The 17,801-nt window shown below is 34.6% G+C and overlaps 1 protein-coding gene across 3 annotated transcripts in view; it reads left to right on the forward strand.

Annotated features, from left to right (window-relative positions):
- The window catches only part of LOC149780027 (DNA-directed RNA polymerase I subunit RPA12-like), a 47,205-nt gene extending 29,769 nt beyond the window's left edge, over positions 1–17,436 (forward strand). For 2 of the 3 annotated variants that reach the window (XM_089936782.1, XM_089936784.1), the window contains 3 exons: positions 4,163–4,260; positions 8,287–8,396; positions 16,614–17,436. In XM_089936782.1, the coding sequence (XP_089792908.1) occupies positions 4,163–4,260; positions 8,287–8,396; positions 16,614–16,638 (233 nt within the window). In that variant the 3' untranslated portion in view covers positions 16,639–17,436. Of the gene's footprint in view, positions 1–91; positions 390–4,162; positions 4,261–8,286; positions 8,397–16,613 lie in introns of those variants that run through there. The other variant, XM_089936783.1, reaches the window with a different exon arrangement.
- The last annotated feature ends 365 nt before the right edge of the window (positions 17,437–17,801 follow it).

Genomic DNA, 17,801 nt, shown 5'->3' on the forward strand with positions numbered 1-17,801 from the left:
ATTTGCGTTAGATTATTTCTTAGAAGAAAAGGATATCTCTCTTTCTTTATTACAATTTATTTTCGTTGAGAATAATTTCGTTAAATTCTTTACTTACAATCAGTAGTGCACTTTAATGGCTGCGTCCATTACCATGTGCTCTTGTTGACAAACATATATTGGGCCAACACTGGTTCTCAGATTTTTAATTTTTGTGTTCTTTTCGAAACAAAAGCTGCTTTGACTGTTAGGTTCTGCAAACGAAATTAGTGTACATACATTCCAGAGAATGTCAGCACTGTTTGAAACTGACTTGGATTTTTGTCCTCATTGCGGATCTGTGTTACCTTTACCGGGAATAGAGGATGTTGTCTCTTGTAAACGTTGCAGTTATAAAATTGATGTGAAAGGTGTGTCATAAAGCACTGTCAGTGTAATATGTAATCTGTAGAAAGGGAAGAAAAAAGCAAGAGGACCGTTTGGTATAAAAAAAGTTACCTCTTTAGTAACTAGTGGGAGCGACGCCTCCCCCCCCCCCATAAGACTGTTCCAAAACGTTCTCACATACCGAGGATACACGTATACAGTAAAATAAAATCAGACAAACAAAAGTCAGTGATAAGTACATTTCTCCTTTAATTATCGAGTAGGATCGGCAGAGTTTTCGGTAACTTTAAACGAAAGGTGTGCCTGCGGTCCATCAAAACACCTCAGACCTTCGAAACACTACAACCCCTCCCCTTACGTATAGAAAGGGAAAAAAAATAAATTTGTATTTATATAATTAAATGGAATTATTGGTAAAAGTGCTTTGCAACAAGTTTAAATAGAAGTACACAAATAAATATAAACATAGAAAGAAACTTCAAAACAAAAGAGAACAAAACGACCATTAAACTATAATAAACAAATAAGTGAACGTTTTCTTTTTTAATGAATGCATGTATATGAGATATAAATAGAGAGACTGAATGGGGGCAGGGTATTAGGGATGGCGCTGTCATTAATAAAATTGTGGCCCCAAAAATTGCCAACCTCAATATTTTGTCACCAGGTTTAACAAATGTTGCCATTTTCATAATAAAGTACTACCCATTTATCTCGTTATCCCTGTTACCAAGGTAATATTGTCAACTTCTTATATTAACTGAATGTAGGCTACAATGGCTGAATGGGGGAGGGCTACAAAAATAAAATTTCACATACAAGTGAAATTTGTAAGAGGTGACCTGACGTCAGTGAGTAGGATTTATACTGAGAGAAAATAATTTACATTTTTATGACTTGAATACAAAACTAATCTGAAATACACATGTGTATTGACAACTTACACTGGTGTAGAAGAATAGAAGACTCCATAATGCATAAAGTACTGGACATGTATATGAAAAAATCCATGGAGTAGATGACAGGTTATAAAATTTATATTATCATTCACATCATGTTAGAAAGCACAAATAGCTTGTATGTGAAATAAAAATGTTAGTCCTCGTTTGATCTATCATACTGTCAACAGACACATGTCACTAAACAATTCAATGAGATATTCATGTTTGTAGTGCCAGTAGCACATGGCTTTCTACTTGTTTACATGCCACATGTACATGTCCTAGATTTTTGTCAACTAGAGACAAATAACATGTTGACAAGGCTACCAAGGGAAGTGGTTGTTAATAGGGAAATGAAAACACTTGAACAAAATAAAGGTTAACAAATATCTTTGCGACCAAATATATATGATTTCAAAAGATTAGAAACTTAATTTGCAGTTTATGCTGCCTGTGCTAGCGATTGTGAGCCTAAACATTTTCCTGCACAATAAAACTTGAAAAGTGTTTGAATCACTTTGGAAAATGCAACAACCGATCAGCTTCCGTTGCTTCTATTTAAGTTTGGTGCTGACTTCCTTTGAGGAAAGGTGCTTTGTTTTCATTGAAGATTGTAGTCGGCTTGCTTTGATGAAGGGTTCTTGTGTTATTGAAGTCACTGCTAAATGCAAACTTCCGAGAACCAAACAAATGCCAGTTTGTTATTGCAGAGGTAACATCAAATAACTGTAGTAGAGCATTGATTGGATGTAGACAAATTTTTTGTTGTTGTTACATTTGCAGACATAATTTTTCTCCTGACTTGACTCAGATTTTTCTTGATATAGTCCGTTTTTTATATCGTCTCCTATCCAGTTTTTAAAAAACGATCTGTCCAGTCCTATTCTGCAGTGACCCTTGTAAATTATTTGTTCCATGTATTAGTTAGCATATGACTCTCGTACAGAGTATTCTGATTGGTCAAAGGTTTAAATTCATCCAATGAATTTTCGTGTAATGGAAACTGATGGCAGTGGAAAGAAGAAGCATGCTTAATTGTTGAGAGAGACCATGACACAAAAAATTTAGATAAAGGTTTAAAAAAATGTATGGAAATGGGAATGACTGGAGCAAAAAGTTGACGGAAATGTAGTTGGTCAGTTTAAAACAAAACAGTGCTAGAGGACTGACATTTTATGACCTCTGCAAGAAAGATCTGAATTACAGAAATCTCGGTTGGAAGAGTTTGGAACAGCACCTACAAAAGAAACTGCATGCAGAAAAATTTAAGCTTAGAATCCATCTGGAAAAAACGCTGTTAATTACTATAAGAAGAAAGATTTCTTGCATGAGAGAACAACATATATAGCCATCTGTCAGTATATGCACACTTCATGTCACCAATACAAGCACCAGCTTGAAAGGAAAAAGGCTTTCATTGAGAAGGAAAAGAAATGATTGCATATTGAGCCAAAAAAGTCAGTATTGACCAAAAGGAAGACTAAAGAAATCTTTGCCAAAGCTGCAAATAGAGCTCAACAGGTTGTGTCCAATGGAGAAAAAGACAAGTGAATGTATGGAATTATTTGTATATAGTTGATGTACCTGGATGTTTATTTTACAGATTTGATATAAAAAGAGAGAAGTATAGTATATTTGCTGCAAAAATTTAGAAATTATTGTGATATAATTATGATGTGAACACTGACATGCACATGAAATAACTTCAGCATCAATAGTATTGGAGAAAACATTCATGTGACAATAAATATTGTGAAATTATTAAAGTCAAGTTGAACATTTTTGATAAATATATTAGTTTTTCAAATGATTATTTTGGTTTATATTATGATCATAAGTTGCACCAGGAGCATTTTTTTATGAGAGTTAAATGTGTTTTTGGACAGGGGCATTTGACCCCCCCCCCAAATCAGGGGTGCTGCCCTTTGAGACCCTCCCTTAAAAAAAAAATCAGATTTTTTTTATGGAAGACCAAAGTCGTGTCTGCATTTGCTTAGTATTTATACAGAACAGTAAGTGCTTCAAAGATAATCAGTTTTCTTTGAAGTTTCAGCAAAACTGTTTTTGGGGTACATTTAAGAAACAAAAACCCTAAAAAAAACATCACTTGGTTGATTGCACAATTTGCAGTTGTTCCTGTTCCTGTCTTTGGAGGTTAATCAATTGTTGCAAATCCAGTAGCATGACTATCAGAGATTATCAGAGCTTAGAGTAGCCAGGCCATGTGACTGCATAATTGGACTTTGATGTAAAAACATGCTGTTAAGATGTGTTTGTCAGTAAGAACAGATTTTAACAGAATAAATTCAAAGCATTTAAAATGTTTTGTATGTATTCTTTTAAAATGCTTTGTATTCTTTGTCTTACATGCTTTGAATTCATTCTCTTAAAATGCTTTGAATTCATTCTCTTTAATGCTTTGAATTCATTCTTTTAAAATGCTTTGAAATCATTCTCTTAAAATGCTTTGAATTCATTCTCTTTAATGATTTGAATTCATTCTCTTAAAATGCTTTGAATTCATTCTCTATAATGCTTTGAATTCATTTGCTTAAATGCTCTGAATTCACTAACTTTAATGCTTTGAATTCATTATATTAAAATACTTTGAATTTATTCTCTTAAAATGCTTTGAATTCATTCACTTTAATGCTTTGAATTCATTCACTTAAAATGCTTTTAATTCATTCACTTAAAATGCTTTGAATTCATTCTCATTGTAGATATTGTGTAGTAGTCTTGTAGGTATTGTGTAGTAGTCTTGTAGATATTGTGTAGAATTGACAAGTCTAGGCATTTAAAAAAATGTTTAAGCAGTGAAATATTGATGAGATAATTTTTTGTTTTAACCACAGATTTTGATGGTGTAGAAATCCATTCCAGTGTAGAATTCAATCATCCAGAGGCTATGATGATGGTGAAAGAAAAGCAGTCTCAAATCACTGGACCTACAGTAAGTATATATATTTACAGACTGCAGGTATGAAATGTTTACATTTTCTTGCAGAAGGAACCATGCTTTAAGTATTGGATTGGTTGATGTTCCAATTATTTGAGTTACTTCATCAACAAAAAAAAAACTGTTGAAAAGGTTGATTCCAATGGTCCTTGTGATATTATGCCATATGGCATGACATCTTGCACAAAATTTTAAGAAATGTTTGGGAAAGGTGTACAGTCAATTTTATTTGTATTAGAAAGGTAATACTGCTAATTTGAGACTGAGAATATTAATGCTGGTTACACAACTGCAAATATCCATTTAGTAGTAGTACATCACCAGTTTTTCACAGAAAATCTCAGTAAATTCTTGCATATTGAAAAAATACAATGACATTATCTCAAAATTAGAAAGCTTAGGTTGCTGTTTGTCATTTTCTGATGGTTATTTAGTTCATTTTAGTTCTAACAATGATGAGATAAGAACAGACATTGTGTGTGTGTGTGTGTGTGTGTGTGTGTGTGTGTGTGTGTATGTGTGTATGTTGAGCAGTCACATGTGACCAACACCTGTTATGAGCAACAGTACTGGACATTGGTCATAGGATATACCAAAATATTATTGTCTTTTCCTTGAAATTGTCATATCTATATATATATATATATAGTGAACTAAAAATCAAAGGTCACTATGTCTTTGTCAAACAATCAATAAAAGTAACGCAGACTAAACTTCATTCAGAAGTGACTAGGACTTGTTTACACATGGTTTCTTTGTCAAACAATCAATAGAGTTCTCACTGACTATGCTGTAGCAGAGGTCTCGCTAGGATTTTAAAACTAGGAGTCTCGGAGTTCCACCATCAAAAGTTGCAGTCCCTTCTTTCCTACAGAATCAACACAGACGTGAGTGCATCTATTTTTAGATATAAGGGTTTTCGTAATGTAATCACTCACTATAATACAGCTTCATTACAACAGGCCATTGACAGAATTGCAAATTTATGCTTTATTTATTTGTCTACGTGCTTGTAGTAATTTTAGGCAATGGTTAAATAGTATTTAATTTGCTGTTTTTTCCCCCATATTTTCGCAAATACATGTCAAGTCAGAAAACAGCTCAGACCTTAAAGTGCATCTCACGAATTCCACAACATAGCATTGTCCCATACGTTTCTGACCTATATAATTTGCATTTTAAAGTTAAATTTTTAATAAAATAATACCTTGGCTCTGCTTTCAAAGATTTGTATATGTTTCTGAAAATATTTGCCCGATGATTTACGAAAACAGACATTCTAATAAACTGGTACATCCCAGACTTAGCAAAGTCCGCCATTATTTCCCGTTAGGCCTACTGGTTCACTTACAGTTTCAAACTAATTTTATGATGAAATAGTGTACAAGAGGCAGTTAATATATATCCAGATCACCGATTTTGATCTTAAAACACATGTTTGTATGTTTTATGATCAAAGGATATCATGCAGGAAATTGATAGTTGCTACCTTACTCGGAAAAGGGTTAATGGTCAATCAGCTATCAAAACATGATTGTGAATGGGCAAGAGTTTGTTTGTCAACGTAATTGATATCAAAACTAGGCCTAGCTACTGATGTATTGATGAATACATTTTGCAACAACACTATAACTAAAAAAAGTATGGTCGGTCAATGTACTTCTTAAATAGCTCTTGTTTGTCCATCAGAGTGATACTGAATTTTGTCAGTCCAAGTAAGGACTTATTCCAAATACTAAGCCAGGCATCACACACTTTCTTACACTTAGCTACTGCCCTATCTAAACTATCAATTCTAGCAGCTTTAGCACTCTTTTGAATCTTGTTACAATCTTTGTAAGTTTGCTGTTTAACCCCAAAATACTTATCCAAATTTACAAATGGCATTTTGTCTAAGTCTCAACATGATTTGATTCTGAGGTCACGTGCACTACTTATTCTGATACATTCGGAAATGAACACAGTAACGAAAGCTAAAGTTGTTTATTTGATGTACTTTTATAAATGACCGCATGTACATCTCTGTCTTTCTGACATTGAATTCAGTCACTGTAAATATAAATATGTTTTTCACCCGGATGCCAGTCAAAGCCTTTGAACTTGCTGCCCAGCTGTTGCATCATGTTCTTTTTGATGTACTCTTATAATGGCAACATGCATGTACATCAAGGGGTCTTTCAGTCACTGAATTCTGCCATTGTCAATATCAGCACAGCCAATTGATCAACACATTTTCCCACAAAGCAGGTGGATGAAGCAGGACTGGCAAGTCTTTGAATTTTGCTGCACACCTATTACATGGGCACGGAGGACTCCTGCCTCAGTGATTTTCTGCATCCCAGATCAGAAATTGGCATCCAAATACGCGTAATTAAGCATTTCTGAGCTCTCTGTGTAGACTATACTGCTCACAGTCAGCTGAGTAAATTGTTGTGCAGAAACGCAGTAGTTAACAGTAGTATAGTAAATTTCAAAGATTAGCTTCTCAGTAAAGATGTTTATTATTATAAAGTGATAAGTGTTTCAATTGGTAGGCTTATGAATGTATGCCTAGTAAAAAGTATGTCTTAGTTTTACTGTTTGAGAATTTAAAGCACTATGCACCTTATCCAAGGATAATAATGATGGAACCTGACTGAAAAAACAGCTTTTATGAGAAAGTGGAAAGAGCTATTCCTTTGGCTGAAGTCTGACAGAGGCCTCGGTGATGTGTTTTGCCAAAAGCATTATAAAAATATGCAACTTTGTATCACCTGGATTTAAAAATGTTAAGCAGTGGAGCATGCTGTATGCAGTAGCCATGTAAGGTCAGTGAATGCTAAAAATATGTTTTCTTATAAGATAAACAAAATAAAAACACACACACACACACACAGATTGGGCAGAAATCCATAACAAAATCATTTGCTGCTGATATCTTGTGAGACATTACACACACACACACACACACACACACACACACACACACTGGAACCAGGTTAATCTGGATATCATCATTCCCAGTGGGGGGGGGGGCAAGTGGTCTAAAGTGCTCTCTGTTACGGATCACTGCCATCTCACCTCTGCGTGGGTTCGAGTCTCAGATTCGGCTATTGTGGGTATGTGAGAAAGCTTGCCAGTAGATTCTTGTGGGTTGGTGGTTCTTTCCGGGGTTTTCCCGGGTTCTTCCTCCACCATTAATACTGGCCCCATGTATAGCCTATCTTGTGCTGAAAAGTGGCGCTAAACTTTACAACAACAACAAAAATCATTCTCAGTGAATATGTTCAGATTACTGAATTTTCCAGATTGCTGAATCATGTACATTTGTATTGTACCATGTCATCATACTATATTTGCTACCTGTACATGTATTGTAATGTATATTCAATGATGGATGAAATAAATTAATGAATACATCTATTGACTTATGAATATTTCACTGTATTATATCATGCACCAACATGTCTGAGAACCACATGAATACGGCATCATCCACCTGTTAATATTTTGATGTGTTGAGAGCAGATTAGGTCTGCTGTATCAATAAGTACAGACAACCATTGGTCTTTTATTTTTTTTGATGTCTACATTTGTTGACTTGCCAATGCCTAATGATGAATCAAATATAATATATATAATGTATGTATATACATATATATGCACACACACAGTTTAGAGAGTTAAAATTTATTCCAAGCAGGAATCATTCCCATGCCAGTGGCAGCTATTGCCTAGCTCTCATGTATCAGCATCCCAACCAATGAGGCCAATTACTCAGCCACAAGAAAAAGGATGCAACATGGTTGATGGTAAAGACTTGAGGTGCACAATAATGTACTTTATAGGCAAATGGAATTTAGCCCTCAGCATTGTGCACAAACTCACTGGATATCTATTTAACAATTACATTTGTATAAAACAAACTTTTTTCTTTTTTCTATCATTTGTTCAGTTTTACAGTTTATAAACTGTATGAAGTTTCTCTATCTTAGATCAGATGTATAAAAAAAATATGTTCCAATATCATGAATTTTTCAGGCAGACAGGAAGTGTCCAAAATGTGGCAATGAGAAGATGGTGTACACCACTCAGCAGACCAGGTCAGCAGATGAGGGACAGACTGTATTCTTCACGTGTCCTAATTGCAGGTAATTTGATACAGCTGGTCTTACATTATTGTGTATTAATTATGATTTAGCTAACAAGTTCCACTGTTATCCCTTTTTTTATAACTCAACGCGCAAACAAATGAATGAAAAATCTGAACCAAGCAACGAATATCATACCTACAATATTTACCCACCCCTCTAGACAGATAATGTGTATATATGTAGTAGTGATTTACAGTTTCTCAGCACAATATTGGCAATATGAAGCTGGGTAAACTTAAGTTTGAAAAATATAAAAATGAAGAAGTGCACACAATTATCAGGAATATAAACACTTACAGATAAATGTAAATATTACTTACAGGACAAAATATAAAAGTAAAAATGTTGACATTATGTAAAAGGAATTAGAATAAAAGATAAAGTTATATTCCTGCCAACCTTCCAGATAGATTTTTTGCAAAGTATGATTTGAGGTCCCAAGGGGTTAAGTGTATGTGACCAAAAAAGTGGTGTGACAGTCCTACAATTGAAAATTGGTTATATACTCATATAAGCCGTTACAAAATGACTTGAAATTATATTTTCTTTGAAACATTTAATACACTTCCGAACTGAAAATAGTTGATAGACTTAAGGACTCACCATTTAATATACAGAGGGGTAACCAATTTTTTTCAAGCCTGATTTTTATTTTCTTTTACCTTCAAATATTTTTTATTTTCCACTAATAAAATGGATCTAAAAGACCTATTTTTAAATGAATCAGAACAAGAATATTTTTTCCAAGCTACACCACTCCCTTGATAATTTGCACAAAAGAGAGGTCCAAAAACGTCGACCACACAATACGCGATTTTTTACTAAGAGACCTATAAAAAAAGCTAATAAAGGGATGGAATTCAATGGAGGGAGATGAAAGTATTGGGTTGAATGAGGGTGGAAGGTCACATTGTTAAATACTTGTTTTATAATCGTGTTGATATTAACTGAATCAGTATCTCTTTATAATGGTGTAGTTTGTTTTTCTTCAAAAATTATCTTTAATTTTAGGATAAATTATATTAAAGAGATCATTAAAAACATTATTCTACATGGTTTCTGTACATTGTGACTGCTCTGGTGGCTTAGTGGTTAGAGTGTCTGCCTCAGATGAGGGAGGTTGTGGGTTCAATCCCCAGCCGAGTCATACCAGAGACTTACATGGTACTAACAGCTGCCTCACTTGGCGCTCAGCATCAAGAGGTTAGTGTTAGGACTGGTCGGCGTGGTGTCAGGATAATGTGACTTTGTGGGACATAATGCTATATGTCTGCAGCATGATGCCCCAGTGCTAGACATCACTATAAACTGCCACATTGCAGACATTGTAGCGATATGACTGAAACATTGTTAAAGCTACATTAAAAATCCAAATCACATCACATCACATCAAACACATTGTGTATTACATCACTGGTTTTTTTGTTGAATTAGATACTCTAGTTTTATTGTTCATTGAAAATTAAATGAGATTGCATTCCTTAAAAACTATTAACATTCATTTCATAAAACAACTTCAGAACTTACGTTTTCAATTTTTTTCCTCTGTTGCTAAGTAGATCAGTTGATTGATCAATAGGTAGATAAATAGTGTTAGTTACTGTACAATAGAATGTAAAAAATAAATTCACAAAAGTTAATCATTACCAAACATGATTTTTTTAATGGGTCTACAAATTTAAAAAGAAAAAACTAATGAGAAGATGATAATATTTGCAGTCTGTGACACACCTGACAAAGAGCACTTCCTAAGCCATCTGTGGCTTGCCATGGATTAAAAGTCTGTGACTCACCTGACAAAGACACTTCCTAAGCCATCTGTGGCTTGCCATGAAGTCAAAGTCTGGGACACACCTGACAAAGAGCACTTCCTAAGCCATCTGTGGCTTGCCATGAAGTCAAAGTCTGGGACATCTGACAAAGAGCACTTCCTAAGCCATCTGTGGCTTGCCATGAAGTCAAAGTCATTATCCATACTTTTTGCCATTTTCTCTGCATGTTTTAATTGGATGCAGTCCTTACTGCTTGCAGTAGTTAAGTCGGGGCAGTGTGGGTGGTTGTGATTGAATTGATGCACGTGTCACTACAGTTCATCTTTGCACTCAAAGAGAGACTATTAGTATTGTTATTGAAATTTTCCCTAAGATCTTATTTAATTTTTTCCAGCACAGAAAATTATGTTTTTGCATCTGCATTACTGTGAGGGAGGAACAAACATGTAATGGTCACACTAGTTGTAATCTGTGTGCAATGGTCACACTAGTTATAATTTGTAAGTGTGTAATGGTCACACTAGTTATAATCTGTAAGTGTGCAATGGTCACACTAGTTATAATCTGTAAGTGTGTAATGGTCACACTAGTTATAATCTGTAAGTGTGTAATGGTCACACTAGTTATAATCTGTAAGTGTGTAATGGTCACACTAGTTATAATCTGTAAGTGTACAATGGTCACACTAGTTATAATCTGTAAGTGTGTAATGGTCACACTAGTTATAATCTGTAAGTGTGTAATGGTCACACTAGTTGTAATCTGTGTGCAATGGTCACACTAGTTATAATTTGTAAGTGTGTAATGGTCACACTAGTTATAATCTGTAAGTGTGCAATGGTCACACTAGTTATAATCTGTAAGTGTGTAATGGTCACACTAGTTATAATCTGTAAGTGTGTAATGGTCACACTAGTTATAATCTGTAAGTGTGTAATGGTCACACTAGTTATAATCTGTAAGTGTGTAATGGTCACACTAGTTATAATCTGTAAGTGTACAATGGTTACACTAGTTATAATCTGTAAGTGTACAATGGTTACACTAGTTATAATCTGTAAGTGTGTAATGGTCACACTAGTTATAATCTGTAAGTGTACAATGGTTACACTAGTTATAATCTGTAAGTGTACAATGGTCACACTAGTTTTAATCTGTAAACTTGTAATGGTCACACTAGTTTTAATCTGTAAACTTGCAAATTCCATGCTAGTTATAATGTGTAATTATGTAATGGCCACACTAGTTATAAGGTGTAAACATGTTAGTTACCTTTTGGAATGAGCTTTTCATTCATGCATTTTCCTGATGCTGGGTGGTGTTACTATGTTGATGGATGTTGTACATTACAAAATCAACAATGTCAATATGGTATTTACTATATGTGCTGTACTTCATAAGGTAAAATTCTTTCAACCAGGAGTTAAAAAATTTGGTTTTGCCAGGTTTGCTTTGCATATGGCTCATTCTTCACTGAATCATTTCGAGAGTTTGCCTTTAGAAAGGAGTCTGAGTTCCACACTATTACAACTACCAAGAATAAAATCCAACTTTAAACAACTGTTGCCACTTATCTTGAATTACGCAATAATTTTTACTAAAGATAGTTAAAACATTATCATTCAGGGCAACAAAGGGTAACAACTGTTGTTTCTTCAACAGACATTTCTTTGATTTACCCAGCTCTGCCTGACTTTGATTGTTCCACGTTTTGCACACAAATTTAAGTTATTAACATATGGGACTATTAAATACTGGGCAGGTGTAATGTTCCATTCCTGGTAAATACTGGGTAGGTGTATCATGTACCATTCCTGGTGAATACTGGACAGGTGTATCATGTACCATTCCTGATAAATGCTGGGCAGGTGTATAATGGTCTATTCCTGGTAAATACTGGACAGGTGTATCATGTACCATTCTTGGTAAACACTAGGCAGGTGTATCATGGGCCATTCATGGTAAATACTGGGCAGGTCTATAATGTACCATTCTTGGTAAGTTCTGGGCAGGTGTGTCATGTGCCATTCATGGTAAATACTGGGCAGGTGTATATTGTGCCATTCTTGACAAAAACTGGGCAGGTGTATCATGTACCATTCATGGTAAATACTGGGCAGGTGTATATTGTGCCATTCATGTACAATTTGGGGTAAATACTAGGCAGGTTGATATTGTGCCATTGTCAAATACTGGGCAGGTGTATCATGTACCATTCATGGTGAATACTGGCAGGTGTATCATGTACCATTCATGGTGAATACTGGACAGGTGTATAATATACCTTTAATGGTAAATATTGGACAGGTGTATCATATCCATTCTTGGTCTTTCTTGGGAAATACATTATTCTCCAGTAACAAAATTTTCATAGATATGTAACCTGGACATTAATGGATAGACGTTTTAGAATTATTCACAATGAACCCATCTCTTTCATGCTGATGGCTTGAGCTTTTGCAGTTTGCTTTTTAAAATAGGGTGATTTTTACAGCTTAAATCTTACTTCATCACTTATTTGAAGTTAAATGAACTTTTAACATTATGAGTATCAGGGACTTAATGATTAGTGGTGCATGGTGAGCATCATAGGCCTATTGAATAGTGATGCGTGGTGAGTATCATAGACCTAATGAATAGTGATGCATGGTGAGCATCATAGACCTAATGAATAGTGATGCATGGTGAGTATCATAGACCTAATGAATAGTGATGCATGGTGAGTATTATAGACCTAATGAATAGTGATGCATGGTGAGTATCATAGACCTAATGAATAGTGATGCATGGTGAGCATCATAGACCTAATGAATAGTGATGCATGGTGAGTATTATAGACCTAATGAATAGTGATGCATGGTGAGTATCAGGGACCTAATGAATAGTAATGCATGGTGAGTATCATAGACCTAATGAATAGTGATGCATAGTGAGCATCATAGACCTAATGAATAGTGATGCATGGTGAGCATCATAGACCTAATGAATAGTGATGCATGGTGAGCATCATAGACCTAATGAATAGTGATGCATGGTGAGTATCATAGATCTAATGAATAGTGATGCATGGTGAGTATCATAGACCTAATGAATAGTGATGCATGGTGAGTATCAGGGACCTAATGAATAGTGATGCATAGTGAGTATCATAAACCTAATGAATAGTGATGCATGGTGAGCATCATAGACCTAATGAATAGTGATGCATGGTGAGCATCATAGACCTAATGAATAGTGATGCAATGCATGGTGAGTATCATAGACCTAATGAATAGTGATGCATGGTGAGCATCATAGACCTAATGAATAGTGATGCATGGTGAGTATCATAGACCTAATGAATAGTGATGCATGGTGAGTATTATAGACCTAATGAATAGTGATGCATGGTGAGTATCATAGACCTAATGAATAGTGATGCATGGTGAGCATCATAGACCTAATGAATAGTGATGCATGGTGAGTATTATAGACCTAATGAATAGTGATGCATGGTGAGTATCAGGGACCTAATGAATAGTAATGCATGGTGAGTATCATAGACCTAATGAATAGTGATGCATAGTGAGCATCATAGACCTAATGAATAGTGATGCATGGTGAGCATCATAGACCTAATGAATAGTGATGCATGGTGAGCATCATAGACCTAATGAATAGTGATGCATGGTGAGTATCATAGATCTAATGAATAGTGATGCATGGTGAGTATCATAGACCTAATGAATAGTGATGCATGGTGAGTATCAGGGACCTAATGAATAGTGATGCATAGTGAGTATCATAAACCTAATGAATAGTGATGCATGGTGAGCATCATAGACCTAATGAATAGTGATGCATGGTGAGCATCATAGACCTAATGAATAGTGATGCAATGCATGGTGAGTATCATAGACCTAATGAATAGTGATGCATGGTGAGCATCATAGACCTAATGAATAGTGATGCATGGTGAGTATCATAGACCTAATGAATAGTGATGCATGGTGAGCATCATAGACCTAATGAATAGTGATGCATGGTGAGCATCATATACCTAATGAATAGTGATGCATGGTGAGCATCATATACCTAATGAATAGTGATGCATGGTGAGTATCAGTGACCTAATGAATAGTGATGCATGGTGAGTATCAGGGACCTAATGAATAGTGATGCATGGTGAGTATCATAGACCTAATGAATAGTGATGCATGGTGAGTATCATAGACCTAATGAATAGTGATGCATGGTGAGTATCATAGACCTAATGAATAGTGATGCATAGTGAGCATCATAGACCTAACAAATAGTGATGCATGGTGAGCATCATAGACCTAATGAATAGTGATGCATGGTGAGCATCATAGACCTAATGAATAGTGATGCATGGTGAGTATCATAGACCTAATGAATAGTGATGCATGGTTCTACAGATTTACAACAGCACATGTAAAGCCAGTTTCTTTGCCTTGCCTTACTGGAGAACTGCAATTGTGTCCAAATATAAAAAATAAAATTATTTTAAAGTGAGGCATGAAAACATTGTTTTGGCAGACAACTTTGCTGCCAAAGACAGCATGAGAAAACGATCAGAAAACAATGTATTAGTTAGTTGATATGCACCAGGTATATTTGTAAGGTGGAGCAAGGAAATGGGAAAAACTGAGTTTGCTTTACCCCAGCTATGATGCACCTGGTATTATAAAGAATATTTTCTAAGTACTGTAATCTGTTGTATGGCAACAACTTTCTGTCACATTTTTGTATGAACAGCTCTCTGATGCAGCTCCTTTTTCATGTGAGATTAGTTTTTTTTATGTGAACTCAGTTAAGATCCTTTTTGATAATGTACCACCATAGAAAATCTGATACTTTATTAAAAAATGTGGTTTATTTAAAATTGTTGACCCTATATTTGAAGGATTTTAACACTTATAAAGATCTTTACTGTTTATCGTTATCTTGCTGGACTACTTGTTTACCATAGTTAAGAAGGGTATATCCTCCTAAAGTTGTTTGCTTTTGAAATTTGTACTTTTACATTTTTAGAACATAACATTTAAATGGCACGTTATAGCCTGTATTGTGCTGACATGTAGTTAAACCAAATATGTGGATGTATACATAATAATAATAATGAGGACTTTGTATAGCGCCTAATCTTTAGAAGCTCTAAGCGCTTTACAACATTAGACAACACCTATAAGATAAAAAACATATGATTACAAAAACAAACGCCATGAAATTAGAAAACAAAAAAAAAACATGCTGAGAATATTTAAGGTAGGAAACATTATTAGGTCTTTAAGTTTGTTCTTGCAGTCAAAATAAGTGAGTTTTGAGAGCACTCTTGAATGGGATCACTGTGTCTCTGTGTCTAAGTTCAGTATATACATGTATGTATATAAATGCCTATTTTTTTGCCATGGGTTATTTTTTCATTTGTTTGTTTTAATGTTGCATCATCCATTAAAAGAATACAAATGTAGCCAGTTATTTTCCACTGCTCATGATCATGCTTATGTCTCTTCCAAAGTCACTTTCATTGTCTTATGCACATGTACATTGGACTGTGATGTTTTATGCACATGTACATTGGACTGTGATGTCTTATGTACATGTACATTGGACTGTGGTGTCATATGTACATGTACATTGGACTGTGATGTCTTATGCACATGTACATTGGACTGTGATGTCTTATGCACATGTACATTGGACTGTGGTGTCATATGCACATGTACATTGGACTGTGATGTCTTATGTACATGTACATTGGACTGTGATGTCATATGTACATGTACATTGGACTGATGTCTTAAGCACATGTACATTGGACTGTGGTGTCATATGCACATGTACATTGGACTGTGATGTCTTATGTACATGTACATTGGACTGATGTCATATGTACATGTACATTGGACTGTGATGTCTTAAGCACATGTACATTGGACTGTGATGTCATATGTACATGTATATTGGACTGTGATGTCTTATGTACATATACATTGGACTGTGATGTCTTATGCACATGTACATTGGACTGTGATGTCTTAAGCACGTGTACATTGGACTGTGATGTCATGTATACATGTACAGTGCACAGGTGGCTGATGCAAGCTAAATGTTGAAAAGAATCAATACTCTGAAGGAAACAAAAAATCATACTACGTGATTACTTCTGTGATCCTTCCTGACACTGGACTCTGTCTATCTTACTACATAAGAGGTCTGTCGGAGATTAAGGGTCAGGTGTATAACAGTGTTTGGAAGTTTCTGACCTTGTCTCTTTTATACAAGGTACTTTACACATTTTTTTAAAGGTCTATAAGATTAATGAAATTTTTAATCCAACCCAAGTAGTTAGCAAATTATTAATGATTTTAAAAAAAGAATTGATACACAGTTGAGGTGTCCAGCAATAGCATGTATTGTTCTTTCATTTCTTTTTCAGATTCCAAGAGATTGAGTATTCATGATGCTGTGATTTCACAATGTATGTACACCTGTATGAATCAAAGCATAATGGAAGAGTTTGTCATTATTATGCCACAGTGTGCAGGAAGAATAGTCGTATTCTAGATGGAGTTTTACAATAGTATTGACTGACTCTGTAAAATAATACTTTGACTGTCAGAGACTTTTTATCTCCCTTTGAAGATCTGTTCACCATACACTATGTTTAATTAAAAGAAATAAAGTCAGCATTAACTTCTATTATTATGATTTTGACAACTTTTAATTTAGTATCTAGGGCCACTGACTCATATACAGTTTATGCTATGAATTACATAACACAAGAACATCTCAGTAAGCATCACATATTCAGAGCTGAATTACATTATGATACCTTGAAATATTTTTTTAATAAGAGAGAGAATAAAAATAATATATGGCAATAATACACATTAATATAAACATTACAGCTAGTCAGATTGGTTTTATAGCTTGTTTTCTTTTTTGCCATGCATGATAAAGATACGTTTCCAATAATATTGGACTTTTCAATCTTCAAAAATAAACTATTACTATATAGAAAACAGGAGAGGTAAACTATTGAGCCATTCTTCATTAGAACGTTTGCTTTGACACAATGTTTGCAGAATCAAAATGACCGTTATTCCTTGTCATGCTCATATGAGTTAGGTGCAGTGGATCTCACTAAAAATTGATGCAACTTTTTGTTTTGAAAGATTTATTTGCATAGAAAGCAAGAACAAGGAATATTAAGCATGTAAAATATATCTGCAATAAAGATTTGCTGCGACCCTCATAAACTTTTGTGTTATGTTTTTTTATATTATATGATAGGTCATTCTTGCTAGCCAAGACTTGTGATAAACATAAGTCCATATGGCAATGAAGTGGCTGGAATGGATTGGGCTTTGTATTGTGGTGCCATGTGAAGAGGGAATAAAGAAAACCTCATTCTACCTTATAGTAAACATTTTATTAATTAAATCTGCTGATTGGATGACAGAAATGAAAGATAATTGCAATTACATGGACTAAATATTGTAGTTGGGTATTTATCACAGTGTAAATTTGACCTAAACACTCACAAAATTAGCATAAAGTCCTTTGGACTAATTATTTTGTGAGTGACTGTAAAATTTACGACACTATTTACTTTTGGAGTGAT

Source organism: Sinohyriopsis cumingii, chromosome 16 (assembly GCF_028554795.1).
Source record: "Sinohyriopsis cumingii isolate HCF-2022 chromosome 16, ASM2855479v2, whole genome shotgun sequence".
Taxonomy (NCBI): domain Eukaryota; kingdom Metazoa; phylum Mollusca; class Bivalvia; order Unionida; family Unionidae; genus Sinohyriopsis; species Sinohyriopsis cumingii.